Source organism: Phocoena sinus, chromosome 14, assembly GCF_008692025.1.
Source record: "Phocoena sinus isolate mPhoSin1 chromosome 14, mPhoSin1.pri, whole genome shotgun sequence".
NCBI classification, from domain to species: domain Eukaryota; kingdom Metazoa; phylum Chordata; class Mammalia; order Artiodactyla; family Phocoenidae; genus Phocoena; species Phocoena sinus.
The window spans coordinates 66550741-66578249 of record NC_045776.1 but is presented as its reverse complement, the minus strand read 5'-3'; the positions used below and the strand labels follow the sequence as shown (position 1 = coordinate 66578249).

The window sequence follows — 27509 nt, the reverse complement described above, 5'->3', positions numbered from 1 at the left end:
CGCCACCGACGCCCCGCCCATGAGCCGCGCCCATTGGTTGCCACAAAGCTGGGGGCGGGGCCCTAGGCCTTCCCTGGCACCTCCTCCCCCCCATGCCCAATGGGCGCCGCAGACCCCGGGACCCGCCCACCTCCCCCAGGCTGGCGCCAACAGGCCCGACGTGAGGGGGCGGGGCAGCCGTCACCCGAAGCCCTCCCCCCTGGGCTGCCAATCACTAGAACACCTGAAAAAGCTGCTCGGGCCTTTCCGGGTTAGCCCGGGCCTGGTCCGACACCTGCCGCGCTGCCCAGGCCGAGACCGAGGGCTCCCACTAGGATTTCCGCCTCTGCCTCCTGAACCCCCACACTCCTCGCGAGACCCTAGGGACGTGGGTGGGGATTCTCCTCCCATTCATTTATGAGGAGCTCTGAGGAGACGCGGGATGGGTCCGGGGACACGCCCAGGGAAACTCGGCGGCTTAAAGACCTAGGCTGAGCTAGAAGTTCAGCAGCCCCTTCCTTCCCCCTGCTCACTGTTTCTGGGGCTTTAGAGAGGCCTAATTAGTAAGATTAATGACCAACGACTATTGAGCTACTCGCTGCCCCGAGTTCTACCTACTTTTTCTAATTTTTATTTTTCCAACAGCTTTATTGAGATATAATTAACATACCATAAAAATCGCCCGTTTAAAGTGTATAATTGTTTTAAGCATATTTATAGTTGTGCAACCATCCCCATTATCTAGTTTTAGAACATCTTCATCACCCCAAAAAGAAATTCCTATCTTTACCAATCACTCCCCATCCTTCCTCCCCCAGTCCCTGGCAACCACTAAAATTTCTGTCTCCATAGTTTTGCTTTTTCTGGACATTTCATATTAATGGAGTCATACAGTATTTGGCCTTTGTGTCTGGCTTCTTCCACCTCGCATGTTTTCAAAGTTCATCCATGTTGTAGCACGTATCAGTTACCTCCATTCCTTTTTGGGGCCAAAAACCATTCCATTGTATGGACATATTACAGTTCATCTATTAATCTGTAGATGGACATCTGGGCTGTTTCTACCTTGTAGTGATTGTAAATAGTGCTGCTATAAACATTTGGGTAGAAGCTTTCGTGTGTACATTTATCTTCATTTCTCTTGGGTAAATAGCTAGGAGTGGGAATTGCTGGGTCTTTAACCTTTTCAGGAACTGGCAAGCTGTTTTCCAAATTGGTCACACCAACTCATAATCTTTTAGGAAGGAGGTAGATACTATTTTTAGTCCCACTTTACAATTAAACTGAGGTGCAGGGAAGTGATGTCAGCTGCCTGAAGTCCCAGAACTAGTTTGTGGCAGAGCCAGGATTTGAACCTAGCTCTTACCAACATTTTCTATTGGGAAGCATAGGCCAATTGTATCTAGACTTAGCTCCCAGCAGCCTACTTCTGACCCCATGGATTATCAACTCATGGAGTCATAATGATAGCTCCTCACTTAGGTCCAGCACTTTTTGGCTCTTAAGTCACAACCATGTTGTCATCTGACACTCCCCTGTAGACCTATCAGGAGACAGGCCCAGAGAGGGGAAGGGACTAGAAGAGCCAGGCCTGAGCTGCAGAGCCTGGGACAGGTTGCTAAGGGGCCCAAAGCAGCCCTAAGAAGGGAGGTCTTAAGCCCTGAGTGATCTCACCAGCCGTTTCCTTAATGCCATGTGGCCCAGACATTCTTAAAGACTTCACTGTGCAGTCTTGACATTCCATAGGCTTCTGTTTTCCATAAACAGGGCAACAGCAGACACATGCTATTTTGGTCTTAAACTCTCAGTCTGGGAGGACGTGTTCCACCTCTACAGTAGTTCCAGAGTGGTGGGCTCTTAGTCCCAGCTCCCAGGAAGGACAGAGTAGGCCTCGCAACAGGGTGTGGGCCTATCCCAGGGAAGGGAGAAAGAGGAGTCAGACGCACATGGATCAGATGTGAAGCACCAAGCCTGACAAAGTACCCACAACCCTTTGACTATAATTCTGGTTCTAGGCTCATATCCCAAACACGTTCAGCTCTGTGAGGCACATGTACAGTGATGTTCACTCCAGGGGTATCTGGGGTGGGGATGGAGGAGCAGGCCAGAAGCATCCAGGTATCCTTCCTTGGGAGACTGGATAGATATTGACCTCAAGTTAAGGCCTTGATGCTCCAGCTTCTGATTTTCTTACGTGAGACCACCCAGGGGAATCCCCTGGTGGTCCAGTGGTTACAACTCAGCACTTTAGAATTCTGCAAGCCACACGGGGGATGTGGCCAAAAAAAATCCCACCACCCAGGATTCAAATCTCTGCTGTCACTGTGTGACCTTGAGCAAATCACTTCTCTCTGAGCTCATTTCCTTATTTGCAAAATGAAAATGATGAAAAAATATCTCCTTGGAGTTGTTGTTCTGAGACTTTTAGTGTGATGGTACATGGTAAACATCTGGCACATGGAGATTCCCAGTAAATGGTAGCCAGAAGTGGTGGCATTTGTAGTTTGCCAAGCACTAGCAAATTCATTATTGTCTTGAGTGTCTCCCACCACAGCCTGTGGCTGCAGCAGGGGAATTTTCCAAATTTAACTAATGGCACATTGCTTGGGAGACTTCGCTTCATGGCTCTGCCCCTCAATAACTGGATGTTCTTATGCAAAACTGTTTAGCTTCTCAGACCCTTTCCTCTTCTGAAAAATAGGAATGTCAGTAATTACTTGAAGAGTCAAGCTTCCAGCACACAGTAGATACTTAATAAATGTTAGCTCTTTACACTTCAAAATCCAGAGCTCTTTAACTTATTTGATGTTACCCTAGTAACCCCTGGGGGAAGGGGTGGGCAGAGGTGAGGGCAGAAGGAAATGAGGAAGCCTCTGTGCAGGGATCTGGGAGAAGGATGTATGGGAAGCAGGGCAGCAAGTGCAAAGCCCTTGAAAGGGAAGCAGGCTCAGAAGATGGTGTAGTTAGACTGGAGAAAGAAAGCAGAAATGAATGAATGAATGAATGAATGGTCCAAAGGAATGCCCTACAGAATCACATGGTTCACTGGAGTATAAAATAAGAGGCCTTTGGCAATGCTGTGAAACATCCTGGTAGACTGGCTGTTGTAAATGTTCTTTTGAGGATGAGATGCTTGGCCAGGGCTACAGCAATGTGTTGAAAAACTCGAGTCTCGGGGCTTCCCTAGCGGCACAGTGGTTGAGAGTCCGCCTGCCGATGTAGGGGACATGGGTTCGTGCCCCGGTCCGGGAGGATCCCACATGCCGCGGAGCAGCTGGGCCCGTGAGCCATGGCCGCTGAGCCTGCGCATCCAGAGCCTGTGCTCTGCAATGGGAGAGGCCACAACACTGAGAGACCCGCGTACCACAAAAAAAAAAAAAAACAAAACTCGAGTCTCATCCTACTGGGGTCATTCCTAGAAGTTTTGCCTCAGGCCCTAACACGAGTCCCTGCACAGTCCCCTCTCCTGGATCCTGGAATGTGCTTGGGAAATCTGTCAGTGTTCGCCAGGAGCAGACAGAGGTCCAGATATCAGCCTTTATCCATAATGAGAGCAGAGCTGAGGTTCAGAAGGTACGTAGCTGGTGCCCAGGAACCTATGAAGAGTAGGCAAACTATAAAGCTTCTTTATCCCTACACTGAGGATAACAGTTAAGAATCTTTTGGTAAGTGGCAGAGAACACAACTCAAATGGGTTTAACCCAAAACTGCACTTAGTGGGTCCCAGAGCTTAAAAACATTCACAGGTACATAAGCTTCAGGAGCAGTTTGATCCAGAGACTGTCACCAAGGATATTAGCCTTGTTTTCCCTTTTTCTTTGTCTTTTCCTGTGGTTGCTTTATCCTCAAGCTACAGCCCCTCATGGCAGCAGCTCCAGGTTCACATGCTTCCTCCATCCATACATACAATGGATGACTCTTCTGGTAGCTTCTGCTCCATGGTGGGGAGGCTGCATTCCTTCACTCCATAAGAGGACACATGCCTATCCCTAATCTAATCATCCCCACAGCTCAGAGCTAGGGAACACAGACTTGCTTAACTGAACTTAGCTTAAGGCAACAGTAGTACCTTCTCGTAATATGATAAAGAACAGGAGTGTAACTTGTCCTGCTTCGAGATTGTATGACTCAGGGTACCTAGAATTAATTACATGTATTTTTAAAATAAAACAATGTACATATAGTTAAGATCAAATCCCCAAATCAGTTAAAAATCTGAACTTTAAGAACTTACATTTCACTTTTATTTTTAAAAAGTAACTTTTAAGAATCTTAAATACTAACTCATGTACTTTTTATTAGTTTTAAATAAATTTATTTTTGGCTGCATCAGGTCTTCACTGCTGCACGTGGGCTTTCTCTAGTTGCAGTGAGCAGGGGCTACTCTTCGTTGTGGTGAGTGGGCTTCTCATTGCGGAGTACAGGCTCTAGGCATACGGGCTTCAGTAGTTGTGGCACGTGGGCTCAGTAGTTGTGGCTCATGTGCTCTAGAACGCAGGCTCAGTAGTTGTGGCGCACGGGCTTAGCTGCTCCGCAGCACGTGGGATCTTCCCAGACCAGGGCTCAAACCCGTGTCCCCTGCACTGGCAGGCGGATTCTTAACCACCGCGCCACTAGGGAAACCCCTCATGCATTTTTAAACATGAGCTATATTGTACTTTTTTACCTTTTTGATTTTTGCATTATAAGGATAAATGAAATATTATCTGTAAAGATTGCTATAATTACAGTATATCACATATTTCAAGTATCCTAATATAACTTTTGTACACATTCTCTTAATACAATATGTAGTTTTAAAACGTGAAATGGGTCTAATCATTAGTAGCCTCCTCTGGACTACATGGTAATAAGTGCTCATTTCAAGCAGCTGGTGGAACTGAAAGTGAAATTTCTTAATGTCTACTCCTCCTAGAGTCCTCTTCATGCAAGTCTTTAAAATTACAGTGAGCCTGAAAGCACCAAGACATGCCCGGTTTTCCCAGCAATCTCACAACAGGAGCATTTCTCCCCATTTCACAGTCTGGTCTGGCAAAGTGGTGAGGACAGTGTGGTCACCAGGCATAGAAGAGCTGCTCTGGCCTTCCAGAGCCCTCACTGGACTTGGGTATCCACCTTATCTAAAAAAATGGGCCAGATAATCCTCAGAGGAATGCAATGAGAATCAGAAAAACTGTGCAAGCAAGGCGATGCCTACACGCTGCGGGTTCTAAACAAGAAGTGCAGAGCACTGGGCTGCACGCTGGGCCTGCAGCCACTGACGATCGCAAAGCTGGTTTGGTCAATGGGTCTTTGCAACTGAGTGAGCCAGGACAGATGTTCATTCAGGAACTCCAGGAAGCTGAGATTGGGCCCCAGAGAGCAGCTCAAAGGACCCATTCACTCACATTCCACCCAGCAGCATTCCTGGCCTCCAGTCGCAGCCTCAGTCATGGAAGGCCGGTGAGATCTGCCAACCTGTGAAGGAGAGATTGGCCCCAGAGCCAATCCTAGGAAGAAAGAAGAGCCTGGAATACGGGACTCCCCCAGCTCTACTGACCCCCCTTTCCCTCTTGGAACAAGACCCAGGGGGTGTTCAGGGGATTTCTGGTGTTAGCCGGGGAAAAGCAACCAGCAGTGGGCTCACTTCAGGCACCCAAACCTTGGAGCTTCAGGAAGCCAAGTTTCAGCCCTGGCCCCTAGGGGAAACTTCTAGCTACCAGGCGGGAAGCAAATGTCAGAGTGAGGAATAACATCCCACTGACCAAGTTTAAAATGTGAGCAGTTTGTAAAGGAGCCACATAACTGGCACTGCAGAAGGGCCACTTGAGCCCTAGGTCTAGAGTTGGAAGCTTTGAGCTTGGTGAGGGGGTGGAGGGGATGGTGACTAGAATACTGTGACCTTGGGAATGGCCTCACCCCTCTGGGCCTGGAAGATGACTGCACAGGATGAAATGGAAGGACTGCAAAGAAAAGGCACTAGGAAGTCTCAGGGGATAAACACATGAGATCTTCAGAATGAAATCAACTTTAGGTTTAAAACCAGGAAATGGTTATCAACAGGCTCTCACCTTCCTCCCTGTGAACGCCCACCCACAGCAGCACCTACTCCCTGTGACAGCACAACTCCAAAAATAACAGCCTGTGTCTGGCCCTTACTAGGGGGCAAGGACTGACAAGTGTTTTGCACACATTCTCTTTTTATCTTCTTACTGTGTGACTGTGGGCATGTGATTCAGAATCTCTGTGCCTCAGTTTACTCAAGTGTAAAACAGGAACACCCACATCAGGATTACATGAGTTAGGGAGTTCCCTGGTGGCCTAGTGGTTAGGATTTCAGGCTTTCACTGCCATGGCCTGGGTTTAATCCCTGGTCAGGGAACTGATCTCCTGTAAGCCACATAGTGTAACCAAAAAAAATAAAAATAAAAATTTACATGAGTTAAAATTGATAAAGTGCTTAAAACAATAAGGAATAGTTGGCTAAATTTTATAAAGTTCTTAAAATAGTTCATGGTCTTGGCACAATGAAGTATTTTTAAAATAAACACATTTTTTTAAAAAAAACCTCATCATAGGGCTTCCCTGGTGGCTCAGTGGTTGAGAGTCCGCCTGCCGACGCAGGGGACGCGGGTTCATGCCCCAGTCTGGGAAGATCCCACATGCCGCGGAGCGGCTGGGCCCGTGAGCCATGGCCGCTGAGCCTGCACATCCGGAGCCTGCGCATCCGGAGCCTGTGCTCCGCAACGGGAGAGGCCACAACAGTGAGAGGCCCGCATAGCGCAAAAAAAAAAGAAACAAACAAACAAACAAAAAACCTCATCATATACTTGTGCTCACTCAGGATAAGCAACCTGCCCGAGGTCACTTATCAGGTGATGATGAGTGATCCCTGGCCTGCAGGAAACTGCCACCCTCTAGTCTCAACTGCATGCTGCCCACTGACCTAGGAACTGCATCCCATCTGTCTATGTTCTTTCGTGGTCCTGGCATGTGGAAGGCATGTTATACGTATTAGTCTGTTATACATACAGGGCTATGCCTTTGAAACACCCATGTGTTTCAAAAAGGCAATAAAAATATATCGAAGAAAGAGTCATAGAAGACTTGATGGCAGCAAGAATGTAGTTAAAAGCCCAGCATTCCTCAGAGCAGAAGAGGAGCCACAAGGCACTGTGCCATGCTCCTAGGTCTGGGCAGGGCACAGGTGGCCAGGAGACAAGTCTCATGACATTAACTTCACGAGAAGGGTCGGAGAGGTTTATTAGCCCATGGCAAGATACAAAATGATTAATGATAACAACCATATTCTACCAGCCAAGTGTCACTTGGCACTATGATAACATCCTATAGGACATCCCTGGTTTCACATTCCCTAATGGGCTACCTGAAGAAATGACCCCTCAAATTAAGACCCAAACACAAAGGGATTCCAGGGGCCACTGGGGAGGAGAATGCCTGAGAAAGCCCTCTCTGATCTATGTGGGGAGGGAAACTCTGCAGGACAATTTGGATTTCCAAACTTAGTAAGAGGGAAACAAATGTGCAAGGCAGGGTCTCCTGGGTCTGGGACAGGGGTAGGGGACAGGAGAGGCAAAACGGCAGTAGTTGGGACCTGAGAGCAGGTTTCTCTCTTCTACTTCTTCCTCCCGCCTCTCTCCTTGAGCGCCAGGTGGATGATGGCACCATTAGCCATGTTATAGTAAGCCAGCGAGTTGGAATCCTTGATGAAAATACCCTAGAAAACAGATGTAGTGCCTCAGCCCAGGGCAATCTGGCCTTGAACTCAGAGAGCAGCCTCACAAGTCCCAACACTCTGAACTTAGCAAATACAAGGGCTTGAAGGAAGGTGGGGTGGGAAAGGGAGTGGCACAGGGCAGAAATGAAGGTCTCTGGTTCCTCCCAGAATGCTTTGCTTTTCCTTCCTTCCGACCAAGCCATGCTGTCAAGACCCCAAAAATCTGGCCCTGACCAACCCCATGGAATTTTGACTCTCAAATCATAAGACCTTTAGAGATCAACTAGTTCAACAGCCTCACTTTACAGAGGAGGAAACTGAGGCCCAGAATGGGGATTTGTCTAAGTCCAAAAAGGGAGAACACAGCAGTCCTCTGTGACCTGGCAGGCACCAAGGTGAGCTGGACTATCACCTTTGTGTCCAAGCACAAAGCCAGGCTACCTGAGACCATACTGACTGGGATGGCTCTACCACTGGGACAGAAACCTACCAGAGCACTCCAAAGTCTGGTCCCCAGATGTCACCGAGGCATTCAAACCCCATACAAGACTGTGCTGTGACCTCGCCAGAGCCTCACCCTGTCAGACTAACCTGTCCCAGCACCCCCCACCAGCATCATCACTTCCAGGATGGACTCAAATGACCACACCCAGGTGTCTCCCCACTCCTCTGATTCCACAAGGGATTTATTAGCTTCTCGGACAACAGAGGGGGCAAGGACTACAGACACCCAACTCACCTCATACTGCAGCTTCTGTTTCCCTGCCGGCATGCCCGTGGCTTCGTGAATCTTCACCTTGATGACAGAGACCTATGGGATCGAGGAGAGGTCAGTCACCTCTTGCTAAGGTCAGCTGCAGGAAGCTTCCCCCGACTCTTTGGTTCCCCTGTACCTGATACCAGTTGGGGAGAGCAACTCATACCTGGTCTGTGAGTGGGAGGGTGAAGACCAGCACCTGTCCGTTCAGCTTCCATTCCGTCTTATCCTGCATGTTGGGCACCTGGACTTTGATGGACACTGGACCCTGCAAAACAGGAGGTGGCCATTATGCCTGGGGAGGCCTGAGTCAATCAGGAACTACGCTCTCCTATTCCTGGGCCAGTCGAGATAATGTCACCTGTCCATCAGGGCTCCTGGACTCTGGCCTGTTTCACTACTGACACCACTTGTAACATACAACAAATCACTCCCCCTTTTCAAGAATTGGTTTCCCTTCTTTAGAACAATCCCTGCCTACTGGTAAGGCTGGAGCTGAAGAAGAGACATGAAAGTGCTCTGCAAGCCTCAAGAAGTACCACAGGAGGAAAGAATATGAATTGCGAGGTCAGAAGACCTGGGTTCCCAACTCAGCTTCCCTGCTAACTAGGTCTCTCTGAGCCTCAACGCCATGTCTGTAAAGCAGCTGATCACAACTGCTGGATGGTAATGTTGTGAGCATTCAACAGACCAAGTACCTGTAAAATGTGTGGCTCTGCCCCAACACTTGAGTACGTACTCAAGAAATGGAAACTACCATCAAAAAGGAAAAAAGAAAAAAGATTTGGTCAAATGCACTGGGCGGGGCAGAACGTTTCTGCTTCCTCACTGGAGCTTCCCCAGGCAACAGCAGTGCCAAGATTCCCAGCTCTTATTTCTAGTACCCCCACAGGATCCCCACAACACACCACCTTCTAAGGGCTGGACCTGGAGGCAAAGGCCACAAAGAAATTAAGAATTGCACCCAGGATTCCCTCCAGTGTCCAGAACCCCTTTCACACCTGAGTCCTACTGCCTGTGCAGCTGGGTCTCCCTGCTGGCCTCTGCGACAGCTCACACCAGGGGGACTACTGACAGCTGTCTGTTCTGGCTGCTGACCCCCCCCATCTAGTGTGTGCTCAGAAGTTTCACGGGCCTCCAATGGCTGGTCCAGGTCCCAGAAGCCAAAACCATGGAAGAATAGGGTGGGCCAGGGAGTGTGTGACTGGGCCAGGACTGGACAAGCCCCTCGCCCCATCTAGACACTCCAGGCTGTGGGCAGCACTCTGAGATGCATACCTTGTTTCTGCGTAGAAACTCCTCTTCTGGCATGAGGCTGTCCTCGGTCTTCAGTTTCTTGGAGGCAGGCTCATCTTCCATGGGAGGTGGTGGGTGGACAGGCGGCATAGGAGCTGGAGCTGGGACGGGTGCCACAGGTGGTGCGGGCACGAAAGCTGCAAGAACAGGAATAAGCAGCCACGTGAGTGGGAGGAAGGGCCCAGGACTCAGGGCTGGTGAGAGTGAAAAGGGGATTGCAAAGGTTTCCCATTTCTCCCAGTCAGAGGTGTGAAGGACCACTCCTTGCTGAGTCTGGCAGCCAGTAAGTTACCTGGCAGGGGGACCTGGGAGACTGCCCAGATTGGGTAGCAGGAAACTGAAGGAAGGGCAGGACCGATGGATGGAACAGGTGGCAGCCAACAGCAAGCATCATCAGGCCTCTGTGCCTGTCCAGGCTGACCCCTCTGGGTGCACAGACCCCAGCTCTGCCATATCAGCCTATCTCCCCCAGGAGCCATAAGTCCCTGGCTCCCAGCTCAGGGATCTCTCACATGGTGAACTCAAGGCTCTCCTTTGGGCTAGACCACCAGCCGGAACAGCTGGCACTACCATCAGCCACTGCTCTGCTCAGGGCTTGGCCTGTAGTCCCGACCCACTGACCTGTCGGCACAATCATGGGTGGTGGGCGGGGTGCCATGATAGGAGGGGCCGAGGGAGGCATGGGCACCACGTTGATCCTGGGCGCATGGATGATCGGTGGCATGGGGGCGATCACCGAACCAGGAGGCAGTCGGACCACTGATGCCATCGGGGGCCGGGGCATGACGGGTACTGCAGACACAACTGTGGTACGGACAGGAGGTGGCATCTGTGGGGGTGAAGACCCACAGGTCACAGGATGCCAAGGCTGTACTCTAAGGGCACACAAAGCTGGCAACTGGCCACTGCAGCTTTGAGGATGGGGCTGGATAGCATCGACTCAGCCCCCTGGGTCTGTGAGTGCAGCCTCACACTGGGCCCTGACAGGAACTATGCTGAGAGAGGCCCAGGGCAACCCTCTTTCCACTTGGGACTCAACCAGCTGCTCTTGGCAAACACTGAGAGAGCCACTGAAGACAATGACCTCCATTTAGCCCCCTGGAGTCAGGCCAGCAGTCCTCCAAGACCCATTAAGCCCTCCAGCCCATCCCTGACCCAAGTCTACTTCTCACATTTGCCACTCGCCTCCCTCCCTGTTCCAAGCCTCCCACACAGATAGGAGATCAAGCTGGAGGTTCCCACTTCTAACTAAAGGGTTCTTTTTCTCTCGACTTGACCCACTCAGCGCTTGGGCCCGCTGTGAGATAGCTGCCCTTCTCAGCCTGCAATGTCTAACCCCAAGAACCCAGCTCTGAAAGACCAGTCACAGGGTGGCTGCTGGCTAACCGCGGGTGGCCGAGGCACCGAGGTAATGGGTGGGGCTGAGCTGGGGATGTTGGTGGCTGAAGACGGAGGTGGTGGCTGCTGGGGGATTTCATTGGGCTTGCTGGGGCCAATCTTCTCTTTGGTATCATCTTCTGGCACCAAGCCCTTAGCCTTGTGGATGGCCTCGATCTGCTCCTGGAGGGTGATATTGGCCTGGGCAGCCTGCTGGGTCCGGGCCATGCTGCCGGAATGGCCATCCCAGGTCACCTGCATGGGAAAGCAAAGCCACAGCTTGTCAGGGCTCCTGGAACTGAGCCCAAGTGTGAGTCTGACGGCGGGGAAGGCACTAAGAGTCATCTGAGCTGCACCTTTTCCTCTGGCTTCTGGATCTCCTCCTCGCCAATCTTCTTACCAATGGCCGTTTCCTCTACACCAAAGATGTCGGTACGCCGCTCAGCCAGCTGTTTCAAGCTGCTCTCAATATCCAGACCTGGATATAGTCACAGAACGGAGGCAGGGGACAGAAAGGGAAACTAAACCAGATGCCCTTCTGACAACACAGCAGCTCTACTGGTGCAGGGTGGAGGCTGTTCTCATGGGACAAGGCTATCTGTGGGTCCCAATGCAGCACGCCTGTCCTCTGAGCCTAGGGAAGGCTGCCCAATGAGCACTAAGCCTGTAAACCAGGGCTTGTCCAACCCCTTGACTTACAAAAGGCAACTGAGAAGACAGGGTCACATGAGTGGCGTGGCGAGTAGCAAAGTCAGGAATAAAAGCCTGGTCTCCTGCCTCTGGGACAGTTTCCTCCCTCCCTATCATGCTGCTTCTCACACACAGTCAAGGCACCGTGTCTCATTTCAAGGTGCTCAGTGTACTCCAGCCATCAGAGCCTTCATTCTAAGACAGCCCTGAGAGTGAGCACCTCTCTCAGCTGTAGTGAGATCTTGCACTAGGATGTCAATGTACACATGCTATCCACATCAGGTGCTGGCTTTGGAAGAATCCCTATGAAGAGTCCTTCTAGAAAATGGGAAGTTATTTTGTAGTGTCATAGGCTACACCTATCCTCAAAAGCTTTTATTGACCTCAATTGTTACCTTCTATGTTTGATTAAAGCATAAAGTTGATCATAGATTCCCCATGGGCCAAAGTGAGATGGGGCTGAGTCAAAGAAGGGGTGTGGACAGAGTGGGGGATGCCCCCCAACCTCACCTGGTGCGTACACCTCATCATCACTCTGCTTCTCACGAATGGAGCGGTCTCGCTGCTCCAGCCAACGGGGGTCAAGAAGCCCAATGCGCATGTGTTCCTGCATTTTGCTGGCAGGGATCTTCTCCCCAGTGATGGGGGACACGAGATATTCATCTGGAGCAGGGGCTGGAGGCAGGGGCTTGGAAGCTAAAAAGCAAAAGAGATCCTTGAGTGAGAATACTGGGTGGCAGCCCAGGTTAAAAGGGTGCTATTTCATTCGTGCACCATCCATTCAGTGCCACGCTGTACCTGGCACTATGCATTGCACCAGAGCACCAGAGATGACGAAGTCCCATTCCCCATCGTGAGGCCTATGACAGAGAAGCTATCAACGCCTTTATGACAAGCCACCTCGAGCCCTCCTAAAAATGGACAGGTCTGAGGAACATGAGGGCAGAAGAGCAGAACCAACCTTTTGGGTCATAGTCCTTCCGGACAATGACCTGGTCTGGAGTTGGGGGCAGAGGCGGTGGCATGGGTGTCTCTGGAGGTGGGGGCACTTTCTGCCCTTCTTCTTCATCATCTGAACCCTGAAAAGCAAAGTAGTGGCAGGACTCAGAGAGGGGCTGAGAAGACACCTCCCTGCAGCTGAGCCCTGGTGGCTCTCAGGGTGGCAAAGAGCCTAGGCCCCTGCCAGTCAGCATCCATGTGCTAAGCCTCCCAGGGCAGCCGAGGCCAGCCGGCAGCTGGCCAAGCTGCTTCCTCACAGCATGAATGGGAGTGCTGGGGGCCGTGGTGCTAACGCTCTGCCCAGGCATTTCCAGCAGCTGGCACCAGGCAGTCACAGCAGGCCAAGGGCACTTAACGTGCTGGAGAGGGGTGCGGGGAACAAGTCAGCGTTCAATGGTAGCTGCTCAAGAAGCAATGCTGGGAGGGAGAGAAAAAGTCAATTCCCAGACACATGCATCTTTATTCTCAGGCTGCACACAAATTCTTTCCGAGGGGAGGAAAGCAGTTTGGCTCTGCAGACTCTATGCCTGCTTGGAGGGCCTGCCTCAATGGGGGTAGACGAGGCCAAAAGCCACTTAGCAAAGCTCTGGAGGACTTCCCTGGCGGTCCAGTGGTTAGGACTCCGTGCTTCCACTGCAGGGGGCATGGGTTCGATCCCCGGTCGGGGAACTAGGATCCCGCGAGCCACATGGTGTGCGCCCCAACCCAGAAAAAAAGAAACGCTCTGGAAACTGCTGATCATTTGGGCCTCAGCGCAAAAGCGTCAAAGTACATGGTATAGAGGTTTCCCTGAGAGCCAGCCTGGGGTCGGCAGTGAGCAGGGCCCCTGGGCAAAGGAGGAAGGTCATAGAACGCGGCCAGCACAGCTTTCAGATCTTTGCCTATGAATGAATCTCTGTTGCCTGAGCTGGAAAGAGGCTCTGTGCTGCCTGGGCCTGGGCAGCTACTCAGCCAGGACTCCTTCTTCAGGAATCCACACTCCCATTAAAGATTCACAAGGGAGCTGGACTTCTCTGGAGGAGAGCACCCCCATCTCCCTGGGCTCCAGGAGCATACCTCATCCATGTCTTGCACTTGGGTGTCCTGGTCCAGCTGGGACGGAGGCTCCTCCGCCTTCTCCTGTTTCTCGTCCTCCTCATCAGACTCGACCTCCATCTCGACCTCCTCACTCTCCCCAAACTTCTCGTAGCGCTCCTGAATGAGGATTCGGGCCCCCAGCTCCTCTGGGGTGGTGGGGGGAGGGAAGTTCCCTGGCAAAGGGTGAGCCAGAGTCAAAGGCAGGGTTCACACAGACGCTCCTTATCAAAGGCCCATCTATCTGCTCTCTCTACACTGTTAGCTCTCTGAGGGCTGGGACTGTCTGATTTCTCTCCTATCTCCAGAGGCCCACCCGTTGGGCCATTATTGTCAGGTATGATAATATTTCTTCAACTGGGTTTAACTGGGGCAATGGGGTAGAAGTGAAGTCTTCCAGAAGCAGAAAAGAAACAGATACCCATAGAACCCTCTGAGGGATTCTGCTGCTCCTTGGGGACAGCTGGAAGAGATCTCCCAGGATGGCTCCAAGCTCCTGGCTCCCCTAACTGGAGTCACAGACCTACCTTCCTCATAGACCTACCTTGCTCATTGGGCTGGAAGTCCACTGTTTCCACCACCACAAAATCATGCCAGTCAATCTGAGCATAGGCCACCCGTTCCTTTTCCTTCTCCTCCTCTTCCTTCTTCCTCTCACGCTCCTGAAACTTGGCCCACTCCACCCGGTAACATACCTGAAGGGATGGGAAACAGCGTGGTGCTGAGCTGAATCAGGGTCTGCTCCTGAGGAGGCTATCATCTCCAAGGCCTTCACCAAAGCCAACGTCTCCTTCAGAACAGGAAGCTGATCTGCCCATAAAGGAGAACTTCCTGGGGCAGACTATGGTATTTGTACCTGGTTTCAGCCAGGCCCAGAGTTTGGACAGGATGAAAATATGAAATACCACAGAGACCTTCTGTCTGGGGCCCAGAGAGACCTTCTGTCTGGGCAGCTGTTTGTTATAACCTCAAAGTTTTCTGCTTGAGTTGGCGAGTGGCTAGCAAACTCCCTCCCAGAAGTTTGCATGACAACCAAGTGCCCACAAAAGCAGCAGCAGTCTGAAAGCCTGCAAAACAGAAGCCTCAAGCAGCCACCCAGAACAGCCAGCACCAATATGCCCTCTCTCTTCGACTCTGAAAACCTGGGACTTCAAAAGGCAATTGTCACCAGGGAACCCGTTCAAAAGCTGGCTTCTAGCAACAGAAGAAAAGAAGAGACTGAAGCAGACAGAAAGTTGGGAAGCAGAGAATCCAGGTTTCTTGGTCTTTGTAGCCTCAAAGCCTTTCCTCCCACCACGACTGTGCCTGGAGCATAAGAAGGTACTGGTTCGGAGACTACTTCCAAACACACAACAGAACCTACACAATGTAACGTTAGTGCCGTCAGTAACTGGTTATAAGAAATTTAGTTTACCTGGTCCAAAACTTCCCGGGGGTTCTCTGCCTCTTTCTTGAGTTTGGTAAATAAGCCTTTGGGTGGAATCAAGATCTGAAACACAGAAGATTTAAAGCAACTATCAGTGCAGCACAACACGGGACAAAGAAGTGGCCTTCCTGGGCCTGTGGAAAGGCACAGGAGAAAGGAAAGCATGGGATGCTGGGATCCAATCTCAGCTCTACTTGGCTGTGCAACTTTGGGCAAGTTACTCAACCTCTGTAACTTGGTTTTCTTCTACAAAATGGTGACACTGCCACTTAAACTTGGCATCATCAACTTAAAAGGTTGCCAAGGGTAGCAGGAAAGTATGCAAAACCACCACCAGATCGCTGAGCACACAGTCAGCATGGGATGACTGCTCTCAGGGGGCGGATCTGCCCTTTACCCTTCTGCACATGCCAACAGGCCCCCTGATGACTTTATTGAAGACTACAGCCCACAGGCTCCACCTCCCTAGACTTCTATCCCCTGCTTTCTGTTTACCATTTTCTCCATAGTATTTATCACCAACCGACATACACTTACGTTGCACTTGCTTATTGCCCCTTCACTAGACCGGTCTCCACAAAGACAGGGGTTTCTCTGTCTTCGGCTCACTGCTACATATCCAGCACCTAGAACAGTGTCTGACACTCAAAGCATATTTGCTGAGAACGAATGCTGGCTTTGTTTAAAACAATCAGTCTTTCCAACTGCCCCAAGTGTATCCACTCTCACTGGAAAAACAGCTCAGCCCCACTCCAGCCTCTCTGTCCTTCTTCCTCAGGAATTGATCTGCTCCTAGAGTTCCCAGGCCTAGAGACACACCAGTGCCCTCAGCTTAGAGTAATGAATGTCAATACCCAAATTCTGAGGGAGAAGGAATAGGAAAGTTAACAGAATAAAAAGGAATCTGCGGACCTTTAATTCTGGAAGCAGTCCACTGAGAGAAATTAACCCAGGGCTCACTTAAAATTGATACTGTGTAGTTACAATAACCCTTGGGTCTTATGACTTGAATGATTGTTATTTCAGCTACTCTCCTAGCTTCTGGACTTCCTAAACACAAACATTTTTGTCATTCTTTCTAGTTATATACTTAAAGTGAATGAAGTTAGAGGATATCATTACATAACCTTTCAAGTCAGATCTTTAACATATTGTTTCTAGATATCAAAAAGAGATGTGCAAACCATGCCACTAAAAAGGAAAGACAACCTCCATTATGTGTGTAGCAAGAAAAATGTTCCACAGGCATATCTATACCAGTGTACTTTTTAATAAATTAGCGATCTGATTATTTAAATACCAGTATTGACTTGTCTGCATTCTTGATTGCAACAACGCATCATGATAATTAAGATCTTAGGGTCTGGAATAAAAATGTCAGCACTCAAGTCTCTGCTCCGCAACCCCCTAGCTGTGCAACCCTGGTCAAGTTAACTTCTCTGTACCTCAGTTTCCTCTTCTGTAAAATAAATATAATAACAGTGGCTACCTTATAGATTATTAGGGATTAAATGAGAAGATACTACATAATGTAAGTATTCAATACTGGCTACACTTATTTATTTTAAATTGATTCCCAATGCCTATTTAAATGATACTTCTAATTCAAAGTACTTTTTAGGGTGGAAAACAACAGAGGTTTCAGAGTCAAATGTTGGTTAAATCTCAGTGCAGCTACTTACTAGCTGAGAGACCACAAGTAAGTACTTCACCTCTCTGAGCTTTCTGAAATAGGAAGGAAAACACTTACCTTATGGATTCTTGTGAGGATAAAATTAGGTAATAATAGGAGGCAACTATTAAGAGCTTGCTTCTTCTCAAGCCCTACTGAGGCAACTGAAATTTAATTTAAATGTACATAAAAGCAACTAGCATCACTTGGCCTTATCACGCAGCAGGCACTCACCTAATTAGTTACCAATCACGCGTTTCCTTTCTCTTTAGAAACAGCAGTCTACGTTGCATTTACTAGGAAAACTGAATAGAAATCAAGATTTTATACTGAACTGGGATATTTAACATCTGCTTGGGGGCCCCACACAGGAGCGGGGTCCTTGCAGACAGTGAGTGGATAGAGTGCTGATGGTAAGATGCCTTCCTTCCCTGGGCCCAGCACCCTGGCCCCCGCCCTGCCCAGGCACCTTGGTATACTGTTCCACCAGCTTCGTGAAGTAGTTGAAAAGGCTGTGTTGCGGGCGAAGGAAGTCAAACTGGTAGTTGCGCTGCTCTTTCTGCATCAGCTGGGTCAGAAACTGGCGCCCATTCCTGGCCACAAACTGAGCCGTCAGCTTCACCACGTCCAGGTCGAAGGCTGAGATAGAGGGGGGGTCTGCAATGAACTCGAACTCGGGAGGGGGCTCTTTGGGCACGATGGTTTCTTGGATCACTTGGGCTTGAACCTAAGATGCAAAGGTAATGTGAGGCAAGAGGCACAGGGGTGGTGGGACTCCAGAGAGGTGGCGGGGACGCACCCCCGGCAGACGGCACAGACCTCTATACTTCTGCTGATCACGAACACGCCATTGGCACGTGGTGTGAGAGAATCCTAACTCACAAGGGCACCGATTTCTTGGCCAACTGTAGCCTCGACTCGCTAAGTGGCTTTCTGAATGAGAACCGAGTCCCTCTGTATCGCTGCTGCTGCCCTGAAACTGAGGACCAAAACTAGGTGGCAGAAGATCTAACAGGAACACAGCTTGTGAAACCCCGCCCAAGGGAGAGAGAGGATGTAGTAAGCTCTACATGTGTGCAGAAGACCCCACTGGACAGAAGACTTCCACGTTTGTTACCTCATCTGGCCACTACACGAACCACGAGGTGGACAGAACAAGTACTGTGAATTCTTTTTATAGATGAGGAAACTGAGGTCACCTGAGGCCCTAGGAGTAGTAAATTGCAACACAAGGTCTCAGAACCTATTCCAACCTTTACTTCCTACTGTAAAACAAGGGGCAGCCTTTGCCACCATGGCTCAGGAGTGAAGCAAAGAGAAACGACTAGTCCAAGTCTACACAGGAGGCAAAATGTGTGGGCCCCTCCTGTCCTCACTGACAGCCCTAGTCGTCCCTAGTGCTAAGGGGGTATTAGGGCAGGCCAGAAAGAGGAGCCCTGGGAAGGTGAGACAGTAGGAGGGATGCCCAAGAAGGGGCCCACAAGCCACACTGCAACACTGCCCTCACGCCACGGTCAAGGAAAAGAGTAGGAACTGAGAGCATGGACTTTAGGGTCCTGACTCTGCAGCCTTGGGTAAACTGTGCTTCCCTAAGCCTCAGATTCCTCATCTGAAAAATGGTCACTTTACTGGCCTCCTCATGCAGCCGCTGTGAGGCACCAATGAGACAAGGCTCCCAAAGCACTGAGCACAGAGTGAGAAGGGCAGCATTCAGCAAATGCCAACTGTCAGCAACACTTTGCTGTGTGAGTCTCAGCATCTGCCTCTGTAAGATGGGGATAAAGACCTCAAGTTTCTCCCTGGGTGGTTGTGAGGTCTGGACAGCAGAGTTCTTTATCTTCCCCTCCCTGTCCCAGCCTCCCTTAGCCCTGGGGAAGCGAAGGGAGGGGCTGGCTCCAACCTTCTGGGGCAGCTGCTGCTGGGTGGCTTGCTGCTGCTGCTGCATGACCTTGGGGATGGCAGCCGAAGGCTCCTGGGCTTTCCCCTCCTTGAACTCGCTGACCTTGTGGCGGTAGTAGGCATGGTAAGGGTCATTGGGGTTCAGGAAGTTGAACTTGGGGTTGTTGATCTCGTTCTGTCGTATCCTAGCTTCAAATTCAGGTCCGTTTCTAGAAAAAGGAAAAAAGAGAAGCATTAATACCACAACCTTGCAGCTGCTCAGACCAGAACACTGCCCATGCAAGCCCCATTCTTGCCACCACCCATCACTCAAACTAGCCCATCCCTCAACACAGCAGAGGTCCTCTTCGAGACTCCTGGCATCAGCGACCAGTGCCCCCTGCCTCCTTCGGCCTGCGCAGGCCTCCTCTACCACAGGGTCTCCAGACCTCCATCATTCCTGCAGCTCCTCTGCCAGTCTTGCCATTTCCAAAACCATCTGGACTATTTCTTTTTTCTTTTAATAAAATTTATTTACTTTAAAAAATGTACCTGGGCTTCCCTGGTGGTGCAGTGGTTGAGAGTCCGCCTGCCAATGCAGGGGACACGGGTTCGTGCCCCGGTCCGGGAGGATCCCACATGCTGCGGAGCAGCTAGGACCATGAGCCATGGCCACTGAGCCTGCGCGTCCGGAGCCTGTGCTCCACAATGGGAGAGGCCGCAGCAGTGAGAGGCCCGCGTACCGCAAAAAAAAAAAAAAAAAAAAGTACCTAAGAAGGCACGGGAATGCCCTGGGGTCCAGTGGTTAGGACTCCGTGCTCTCACTGCCGAGGGCCTGGGTTCAATCCCTGGTTGGGGAACTAAAATCCCACAAGCCATGGCACAGCCGAGGCGGGGTGGGAAGGCATGTATTACTACTTCAGATAAAAATCACTATGGCTGGGCTTCCCTGGTGGCACAGTGGTTGAGAGTCCGCCTGCCAAAGCAGGAGACATAGGTTCTTGCCCTGGTCCGGGAAGATCCCACATGCCGCAGAGCGGCTGGGCCCGTGAGCCATGGCCGTTGAGCCTGCGCGTCCAGAGCCTGTGCTCTGCAATGGGAGAGGCCACAGCAGTGAGAGGCCCGCGTACCGCCAAAAAAAAAAAAAAAATCATTATGGCTTTACTAACAAAAGGCAGTCATAAAATTCAATACAATGAAAACAAAGTAACATGGTTAAAGTTTACCTGCAGTTTGCCGAGACTGAGGCCAGTTCTCTTAGTTAAAAGTGGGATGACTGAGTGCTGGGGAGGTATTAAAAGATATGCTAGCACCAAACTGAGACTTTGTCCTTTGGGTAACAAGAAAAAAAAAATATGAAAATTTAATGGGATTTAATGCCTTGTCCAAATATTGGCTAAAATCACCTCATTTACTACTGGGTGAGGCTCATATAGGAAACACTGTTCTCCAAGGACCACATCTGTGCTGCTGCATAAGGCGCATTCAGATGACAGGGGAGTGGTGAGAAGGGCAGGGAGGTCACCATCTCTCTCTGTATCTGGAATAGTTTCCCACATACACCCTATGTCCCCAATTTGTATGTTTTTAAAAATTAATTTATTTTTTATTTATTTATTTATTTATTTATTTATTTATTTATTTTTTTTTTTTGCGTTACGCGGGCCTCTCAATGTTGTGGCCTCTTCCGTTGCGGAGCACAGGCTCCGGACGCGCAGGCTCAGCGGCCATGGCTCACGGGCCCAGCCGCTCCGCGGCACGTGGGATCCTCCCGGACCGGGGCACGAACCCGCGTCCCCTGCATCGGCAGGCGGACTCTCAACCACTGCGCCACCAGGGAAGCCCCTATTTTTTATTTTTGGTTGCATTGGGTCTTCGTTGCTACACACAGGCTTTCTCTAGTTGTGGCGAGTGGGGGCTACTCTTCATCGTGGCGCGCGGGCTTCTCATTGCAGTGGCTTCTCATGTTGCGGAGCACGGGCTCTAGGAGCACGGGCTTCAGTAGCTGTGGGTTGCGGGCTCTAGAGCGCAGGCTCAGTAGTTGTGGCGCACGGGCTTAGTTGCTCCGCGGCATGTGGAATCTTCCCAGACCAGGGCACAAACCCGTGTCCCCTGCATTGGCAGGCAGATTCTTAACCACTGCGCCACCAGGGAAGTCCCCCAATTTGTATGCCTTTAAACACTCAGAATGAAAAATGTCTCTCTCATGATGTGTAGGGAACCCTTATTTTTTTTAAAGAATCCCAACAGTAATATTTCAAGGTGTCACACATCCACAACATCTGTGGAAATGCACTAACCTTAAAGACACAAGATGTGGACACACTCAAGTTTTGGGTTCACTACTGACTCACCAAGTTACCAAACTTCTCTTGACTCAATCTCCCATGTGTAAAATATGGCAAAAACCACCTTCTCTCTCTACTTTGAAATACTGAGAAAATCGAATTAGTTAATGAGCTGCCAAAGTCTTTTTGAATCATACAGTGGCCTGCAAATGCCACAGACTGTTACTCCTATGAAGGCTAGAAGGGGCTGTCCTATAAAGATGAGAGATGATCTGGGGGGCTTCCATCACTCCTTTGACCAGAGCCCTGCACTCAGAGGTGCCCCAAACACACCAAGGGACAGCTCCAGAGGCTGGTGGCACCCGGGTCACTCCACTTTCATACCCTTGCCCTGTCAGTTGAAGACAGGGCAGGAGACAGGGTGCAGGTGATGTTGTGCCCCAGTTTAGCCACCATGGCAGTGGTCATCAGCACCCCGGCTAGCTCCTCCACAAGTTCTAGTCACACTCTGCAGCGTGACTAACACCATGAGGTCTGGATGTGACAATGCATTAGTCCAGCTGAAACCCCATGGTTGAGGAAGAAGCATTCTTCCACCCCCTTAAATAATGCAAGCCACACAAGGACAAGGGTAAATGTACATTTAAATATGGCTAAACTAGGCCACCATACAAAGGGCTGCTAGAAAAGGGGGCTCTGGTTGTCTCCTCTACCACCGCCTCCTAAGCCATAACCTCACATCTGGGAACAATCTGAAATATAGAACGAGAACGCAGGCATATTCATTCCAAGCTACTCTGTTGCTTTAAATTAGCTTAATGTTAATTTTAGAATTATATTCTCTAACACAAGGAATAGATTTCAGCAGAAAAAGACATGATTCTGACTCAACCTAGCCGGTGGGACTTTTTAAGAGTAATTTCCCTTAGTTTCTTGACAGTAAAATACAGGGAAGGGAAGACCAAACCTAGAGAGAAAAAACTCCTTTTGGAAAACCACACTGGGTTGGTGATGTTTTACTCTATGTTCAATCAATCAATACATGTGAACCCAACAGAAGTAAAGCAGAGGGTCCTGCATGTCTGCTTTTAACCCAGAGTGAGATGCTGCTCTGTCCCTTCACGGCAATGTAAACAAAAGCAAGTCCACAGATTTCAGAAATGCCTATAAGGCAATCATCATAGTCAAAAACAGATCTAGAGACGTGGACATATAGATTTATTATTAAGGGAACTTGGAGAGATTCTTATTTTTGGGGCTGGCACAAAATTATTGGAAAGCTACTTGGCAAAATAAGAAATATTTAAAAATGCTCTTTTAGGCAGTAATGTGCCACACAGAATTTTCTTCTAGGAAAACAATCTAAAAGGGAAAGAAAATGCTCAGAGACTTCCCCATAGCTTCATTTGCCAAACTGAAATGTTGGAAACAACTTCAAAGGAAAATACAGAGGAGTCAGCCAAGTCAAGGAAGGCCCATCACCTTAACATGGTGCATCCTTTCCAGAGAGGACCATGCAGCACCAGGAGACCGTGGAGCAACACAGGAAAATGCTTACAACACAGTGCAAATGGAAAAAGCAGGATATGAAAGTATCTCTACTAGTATTACAAGAATCTAAAAAAGGATGCCAAGGGCCAGAAGGAAACAGGAAAAAGTGAAAACAGCTAGTAGAAGCTATTCTGGTCGCGAGACTGTGGTGATTCTTCCTCTACACTCTTTTCCTATTTATTGTTTTAAATAGGAAAACATATCAGGAGGTGGACTTCCCTGGTGGTGCAGTGGTTAAGAATCCGCCTGCCAATGCAGGGGACACAGGTTTGAGCCCCAGTCTGGGAAGATCCCACATATTGTGGAGCACCTAAGCCCACGCACCACAAATACTGAGCCTGTGCTCTAGAGTCCTCGAGCCACAACAACTGAGCCCATGTGCCACAACTGCTGAAGCCCACATGCCTAGAGCCCGTGCTCTGCCACAAGAGAAGCCACCGCAATGAGAAGCCCGTGCACCGCAACAAAGAGTAGCCCCTGCTCGCCGCAACTAGAGAAAGCCTGCACGCAGCAATGAAGACCCAATGCAGTCAAAAGTAAATTAATTAAAAAAAAAAAAAATCAGGGGACAAGGGGAAGAATAAGCGTTGCTATGAAATATTAAACTTATAAACACAACACCTGCTGCCCTAAATCTGACATGGCCTAATAATGTTCAATCAAGCACAGAGCTGTTTTAACCCAATATCCAGGTTGGTCAAAGCCGTTGAAATGTGAAAGGTTCACCCGCATGCAGCCTGACACAGTGAAAGACATCAACCAGAGTAATCTCTTTCTATGTTTCATTTTAAAAAGAGGTTGAGAAAGGAAGGACCCATCTGTTAAATGATGTATCGTGATGGGGATGCTGCCTCAGGGTCAAGGTGTGGCTCCCTGGAGAGCATATGCCCTGACTGAGGGCAGCAGTCTGCTCAAGGCCAGCTACTGCTTCCACGCAAGGAGCCGTCCAATTCATCAAGAGAAGCCAGAAATCCAGATTTACTGTGCAATCTCATTTTTAAACAATGACAACTAATTCAAAAGTTTAAAAATTATATATTGTTAAGAATGAACAAAAAGATCTGTAGGCTGGATGTGGCCTGCTGGCTGCCAAAGGAATACTTGAAATGCCCTAAACTAGGGGATGGTTGACCTTTGGAGTCAAGTGGCCATCAAGAAGACTCCATCTGAGGAAGTGTAATGGGGAGGAACAAGAGGAAATCAAGCGGATTTTCATGCCATCTGAGGTAATAGCTACATGATGTACCCGAACTGCACTCAGTCCCCTCACCCCTGCCTCACAACAATTCTAGGTGTTATTTTATTCCATTTTGCAGATGGGTCAAAGGAAATGCAGTCCTTGCACAATGAAAATCATCAACTCCCTTTTGTCTTCCTAAGGCCAGCAGCTCAGATACAGACACACATTATCCATGACAAAGCAGCGTTCCAGGTATTTCCTCAGGCTCGGTTTGGAAGCACAGGTTCTGGTGACTCTGGAGCTGGGTGTGCCTTGTACTCTGCCACCACCATACTATGTTAGCGATGACAGTCCTGCCCACTGCCTACCTCACACCATGCTGTGGTTTTAGATGAGCTGACAGGCCTAAGCCAACAATACCACTCTAAAAACCCAAGTGTTACCCTTGTGCAAATTCAGGAGCTCTTGATGCTAAAATCTACCCGTGACCCACATGAGCAGGAGTAGCTATGTTACCTGGCCACGAAGCTGGCAGTCTTGTCAACGATATTCCTGACCTCTGGAGGAGGGTAAATAATACCCACCACTGGCTTGGAAGGAGTAGAATCCTCCTTTGAAGATGCTTCCTCTTCTGTGGGCTGTGAAAACAGGAAAAGGAAGGTCTTAAAGTTCCTGGCTTGGTGCCAGATGCCCACCATTAAACTCCTCTAGGATATTATTGAGAATACAGACTCTCCTGCCCAATTCGAGACTTTCCTTGAGTCAGGAACCTCTGCTCCAGAAGAGCCACTCTCTCAACTGCTCTGTGCTTGCATGGGACTTTCCCAGGGAACCAATGAAAAGAGCAGCCTCTCTGGCTCCCCTCCAGCTAGAGCATCTCTGTGACACTGGGAATCTGCATTTTTACCAAGTGTCCATGTGATTCAGATGGAGGGGGGAAATCTAACCACATTCTGAGAAACCACATTCCAGAATCCAGAAGGCCATGCCTGTATCCCCACCCTTGGATGTGCCTGATACGGGGTATGTAAGAATTGTCTGCTGAATAAAGAAATGGGAAACTCCTTGCTGGCCACTTCTTCTGCCTTGAATGCCCTTTCCCTCTGCATCCATTCCGTAGTCTAAACCATCACTTAATGTTCAAATGTTTTGCGAAACTCCACTGGAATACTCAACATTAACTGCCCCATAAATTCCAAATTCTTTCCTCACCAGCTTCTTCCCCTTAGTAAACAAAGGTTCAAGTCTCTCATTTTGGAGAAACAAAGTTTCTCCTCTACCCTCATGCTCTTTTCTGCTACTGCCTTCTCCCCGCCTTCCTCTGGTAGCTAAACAGCCTGAGTTCTCTCAGCCTTGCCGTTCCCACTTGCTCAGCTCCCATTTGATCCCCCTTCATTCCAAGTGCTCATGCCAAAGTCAAAAATGACGGCCTACAGCCAGCTACATCAGTATACCGTGTGACCAGTGACGGCTCCTTCACAAAACTCTCAACTCCCAGGTCCCATTCTCACCTGTATTTCCTTCTTGCTCACCATTCCATCCAAGTTTCTCTCCTGGCTCCTGTTTCACCTCCTGCCCTATAGTGTTAGGGGTCCCCAAAATTCTGTTCTTGGTTCTCTTCACACTATACACTCTGTCCTCAGTCAGGCACTTACAAAACGTCCTCCACTTCCCCTAGCACCTACAGGCTGAACCATTCTACCCCCGTCAACGTCCCACATCACTCTTATGTGCCACAAAGCTTTAGATCGAGCAGTTCTGGGCACTTTCATCGCTAACTGCTTTCCTCACGAATGGCCAACCATGCCTCCAGTCATCCCGGGCAGAAACGTGGGTCTCTTCTCCCTTCCTCAGCCTACACGTTCAATGATAAGAACATTTGTCAAGCACAGAGTAGGTTCCATATACTTTCCTAAGCACTTTAAGCGTATTAAATCTATAACCTTTACAGACCTCTAAGAGGTTAAGTACTCTTATTATTATATTATTGTCTTGTCATTTTACAGATGGACAAACTGAGGAATGGAGACCTTAACTGGCCCAATGGCAGAACCAGGATTCCAATGCATCACTTTGGAGGGAGAGCCTGCACCACAGCCCTTTTGTGATCTGAGCTTGCCCATCCCCTCTGTCCCATGCCCCAGCCACAATCTAGGCCAGGCTCTCAACATCTTTTGAATAACATGACTAACCTGTCCTCCTAGCAATTCTCCCCATCACTGTTTACCTGAATTTCTGAAACACAAATATGTCACTATCCGGCTTACATCCCTTCCTTTTCTCCCAATAGCCTGCTATGAAAACTTCAAATCCCCAGAAATACACCTCTTAACCACCACTTTCCCAACCCTATGCTTTAACCTTCTTTACTCTTGACAAGAGGCACCATCTGATTCCCACCTTGGTATCTTGGCACTTATCTGGTATTACCTTGGTTACTTTTCCCCAAGATACTGGGAAAATGCCAGGGATACATAGGTATTTGCAGTGGTCAGCATACAGGATGTGCTCAACAAATGTTTGCTAAATGAATAAAGAATGGTATTTCCCTTCCCAATCACCTATCTGGTGAACTACTGATTCATTCTTCTAAACGCAATTTACCTTTCACGCCGGTGGGCTTCACCTACCTTAATCTCCCCTATATCCCACCAAAGCAATGTTGATTAGAATTCCTGTCTCCTTTGTACTTCATACTTATATCACACTGCAATTACTGACCCACGTCTTTCCTCCTTAGCTGACTGAGATCTTTTGAAGGGCTGGCTGAAACTGTATCATTTATGGTAACTGAGGCAATAAACATTTATTGAGTATTCACTTATATCTGGCTCCCCACTAGTGTGTGAGCTCCCTAAATAAAGCAGGAACTGCGCTTCATTCATTCCGTCGGAGCCTGGCACAGTGTCTGGCTTAGAGTAAGCACTACACAGATGCTGAGATTTAACGTTCAAAGATGCACCGTGCAGGCTGGGAAATTAGGGACTCCTGGGCAAAGACTGGGGGCCGGTGGGCCCAATTAACACAGAAGACCGGTGGATGCGCTGGATCAGTGCTTCTCAAATTTTAATGAATCACCTTGGGAGCTTGTTAAAATACAGATTGTGATTTAAAAGGTCTAGGGTGGAAACTCAGAATTTCTAATGAACTCCCAGGTGATGCTAGCCGGTCCGCGGACCACACTTTGAGAACTCCTGTTCTAACAGGCTTGTTTCGCTACCAGAAGGTAGGCGGGAAGCGCGCTGCCTCCTGGGACCTGGAGTCCCTCCAAGCCCTCGCAAACCGCCGTTTCTTCCTGCACGAGTAAAGAGGGCCCGCGCCCGAGGGGAGAGCCCAGGTCGAGGTGCGGGGGTCGTGGTACCTGTTTGGGCTCGGTGGCCGCGGGCGGCGGCGGGGGCACCGCCTGCACGGGTCCGGCCGGCATGACTGCGACGCTCAGTGCTGCCAGTCCGCCTCTGTATAGGTGAACGGTGCGGCGTCAAAGCAGCTTCCCCGCACCAACAGTACAACAAGCTCGCAAGATGGCGGCGGCCGAGCGAGTCGTCGCCGAGGGGGGCGAGGCTGACGCACTTCCGGGGCCGCCCCTTCTCCGTGACGTAAATTCCCGCCCCTCCCTCTCGAGAGA

At 49.5% G+C, this 27509-nt stretch overlaps 1 protein-coding gene across 1 annotated transcript; it reads right to left on the bottom strand.

Annotated features, from left to right (window-relative positions):
• Nucleotides 1-7196: 7196 nt before the first annotated feature.
• Nucleotides 7197-27424, bottom strand: SF3A1 (splicing factor 3a subunit 1). Its single transcript, XM_032602713.1, has 16 exons — nucleotides 27246-27424; nucleotides 24401-24522; nucleotides 18888-19095; nucleotides 17457-17714; nucleotides 15304-15378; nucleotides 14434-14584; nucleotides 13872-14065; nucleotides 12778-12895; nucleotides 12327-12512; nucleotides 11483-11604; nucleotides 11136-11381; nucleotides 10371-10578; nucleotides 9732-9886; nucleotides 8620-8721; nucleotides 8436-8507; nucleotides 7197-7696 (listed from the first exon to the last, which is right to left on the bottom strand). Exons 1-16 carry the CDS (start codon nucleotides 27306-27308, stop codon nucleotides 7595-7597), a joined length of 2382 nt encoding a protein of 793 aa, XP_032458604.1. The 5' UTR covers nucleotides 27309-27424; the 3' UTR covers nucleotides 7197-7594.
• Nucleotides 27425-27509: the final 85 nt, after the last annotated feature.

Excerpts from the sequence above, each read along its gene's own strand:
- SF3A1 (XM_032602713.1), bottom strand. The coding sequence starts at position 27,308 with ATGCCGGCCGGACCCGTGCAGGCGGTGCCCCCGCCGCCGCCCGCGGCC. Across the intron at positions 14,066-14,433 it reads CTTCCAGCCCAATGAGCAAG|GGAACTTCCCTCCCCCCACC; the intron begins GTAGGTCTATGA and ends ACCCTTTGCCAG. Across the intron at positions 12,896-13,871 it reads AAGTGCAAGACATGGATGAG|GGTTCAGATGATGAAGAAGA; the intron begins GTATGCTCCTGG and ends TTTGCTTTTCAG.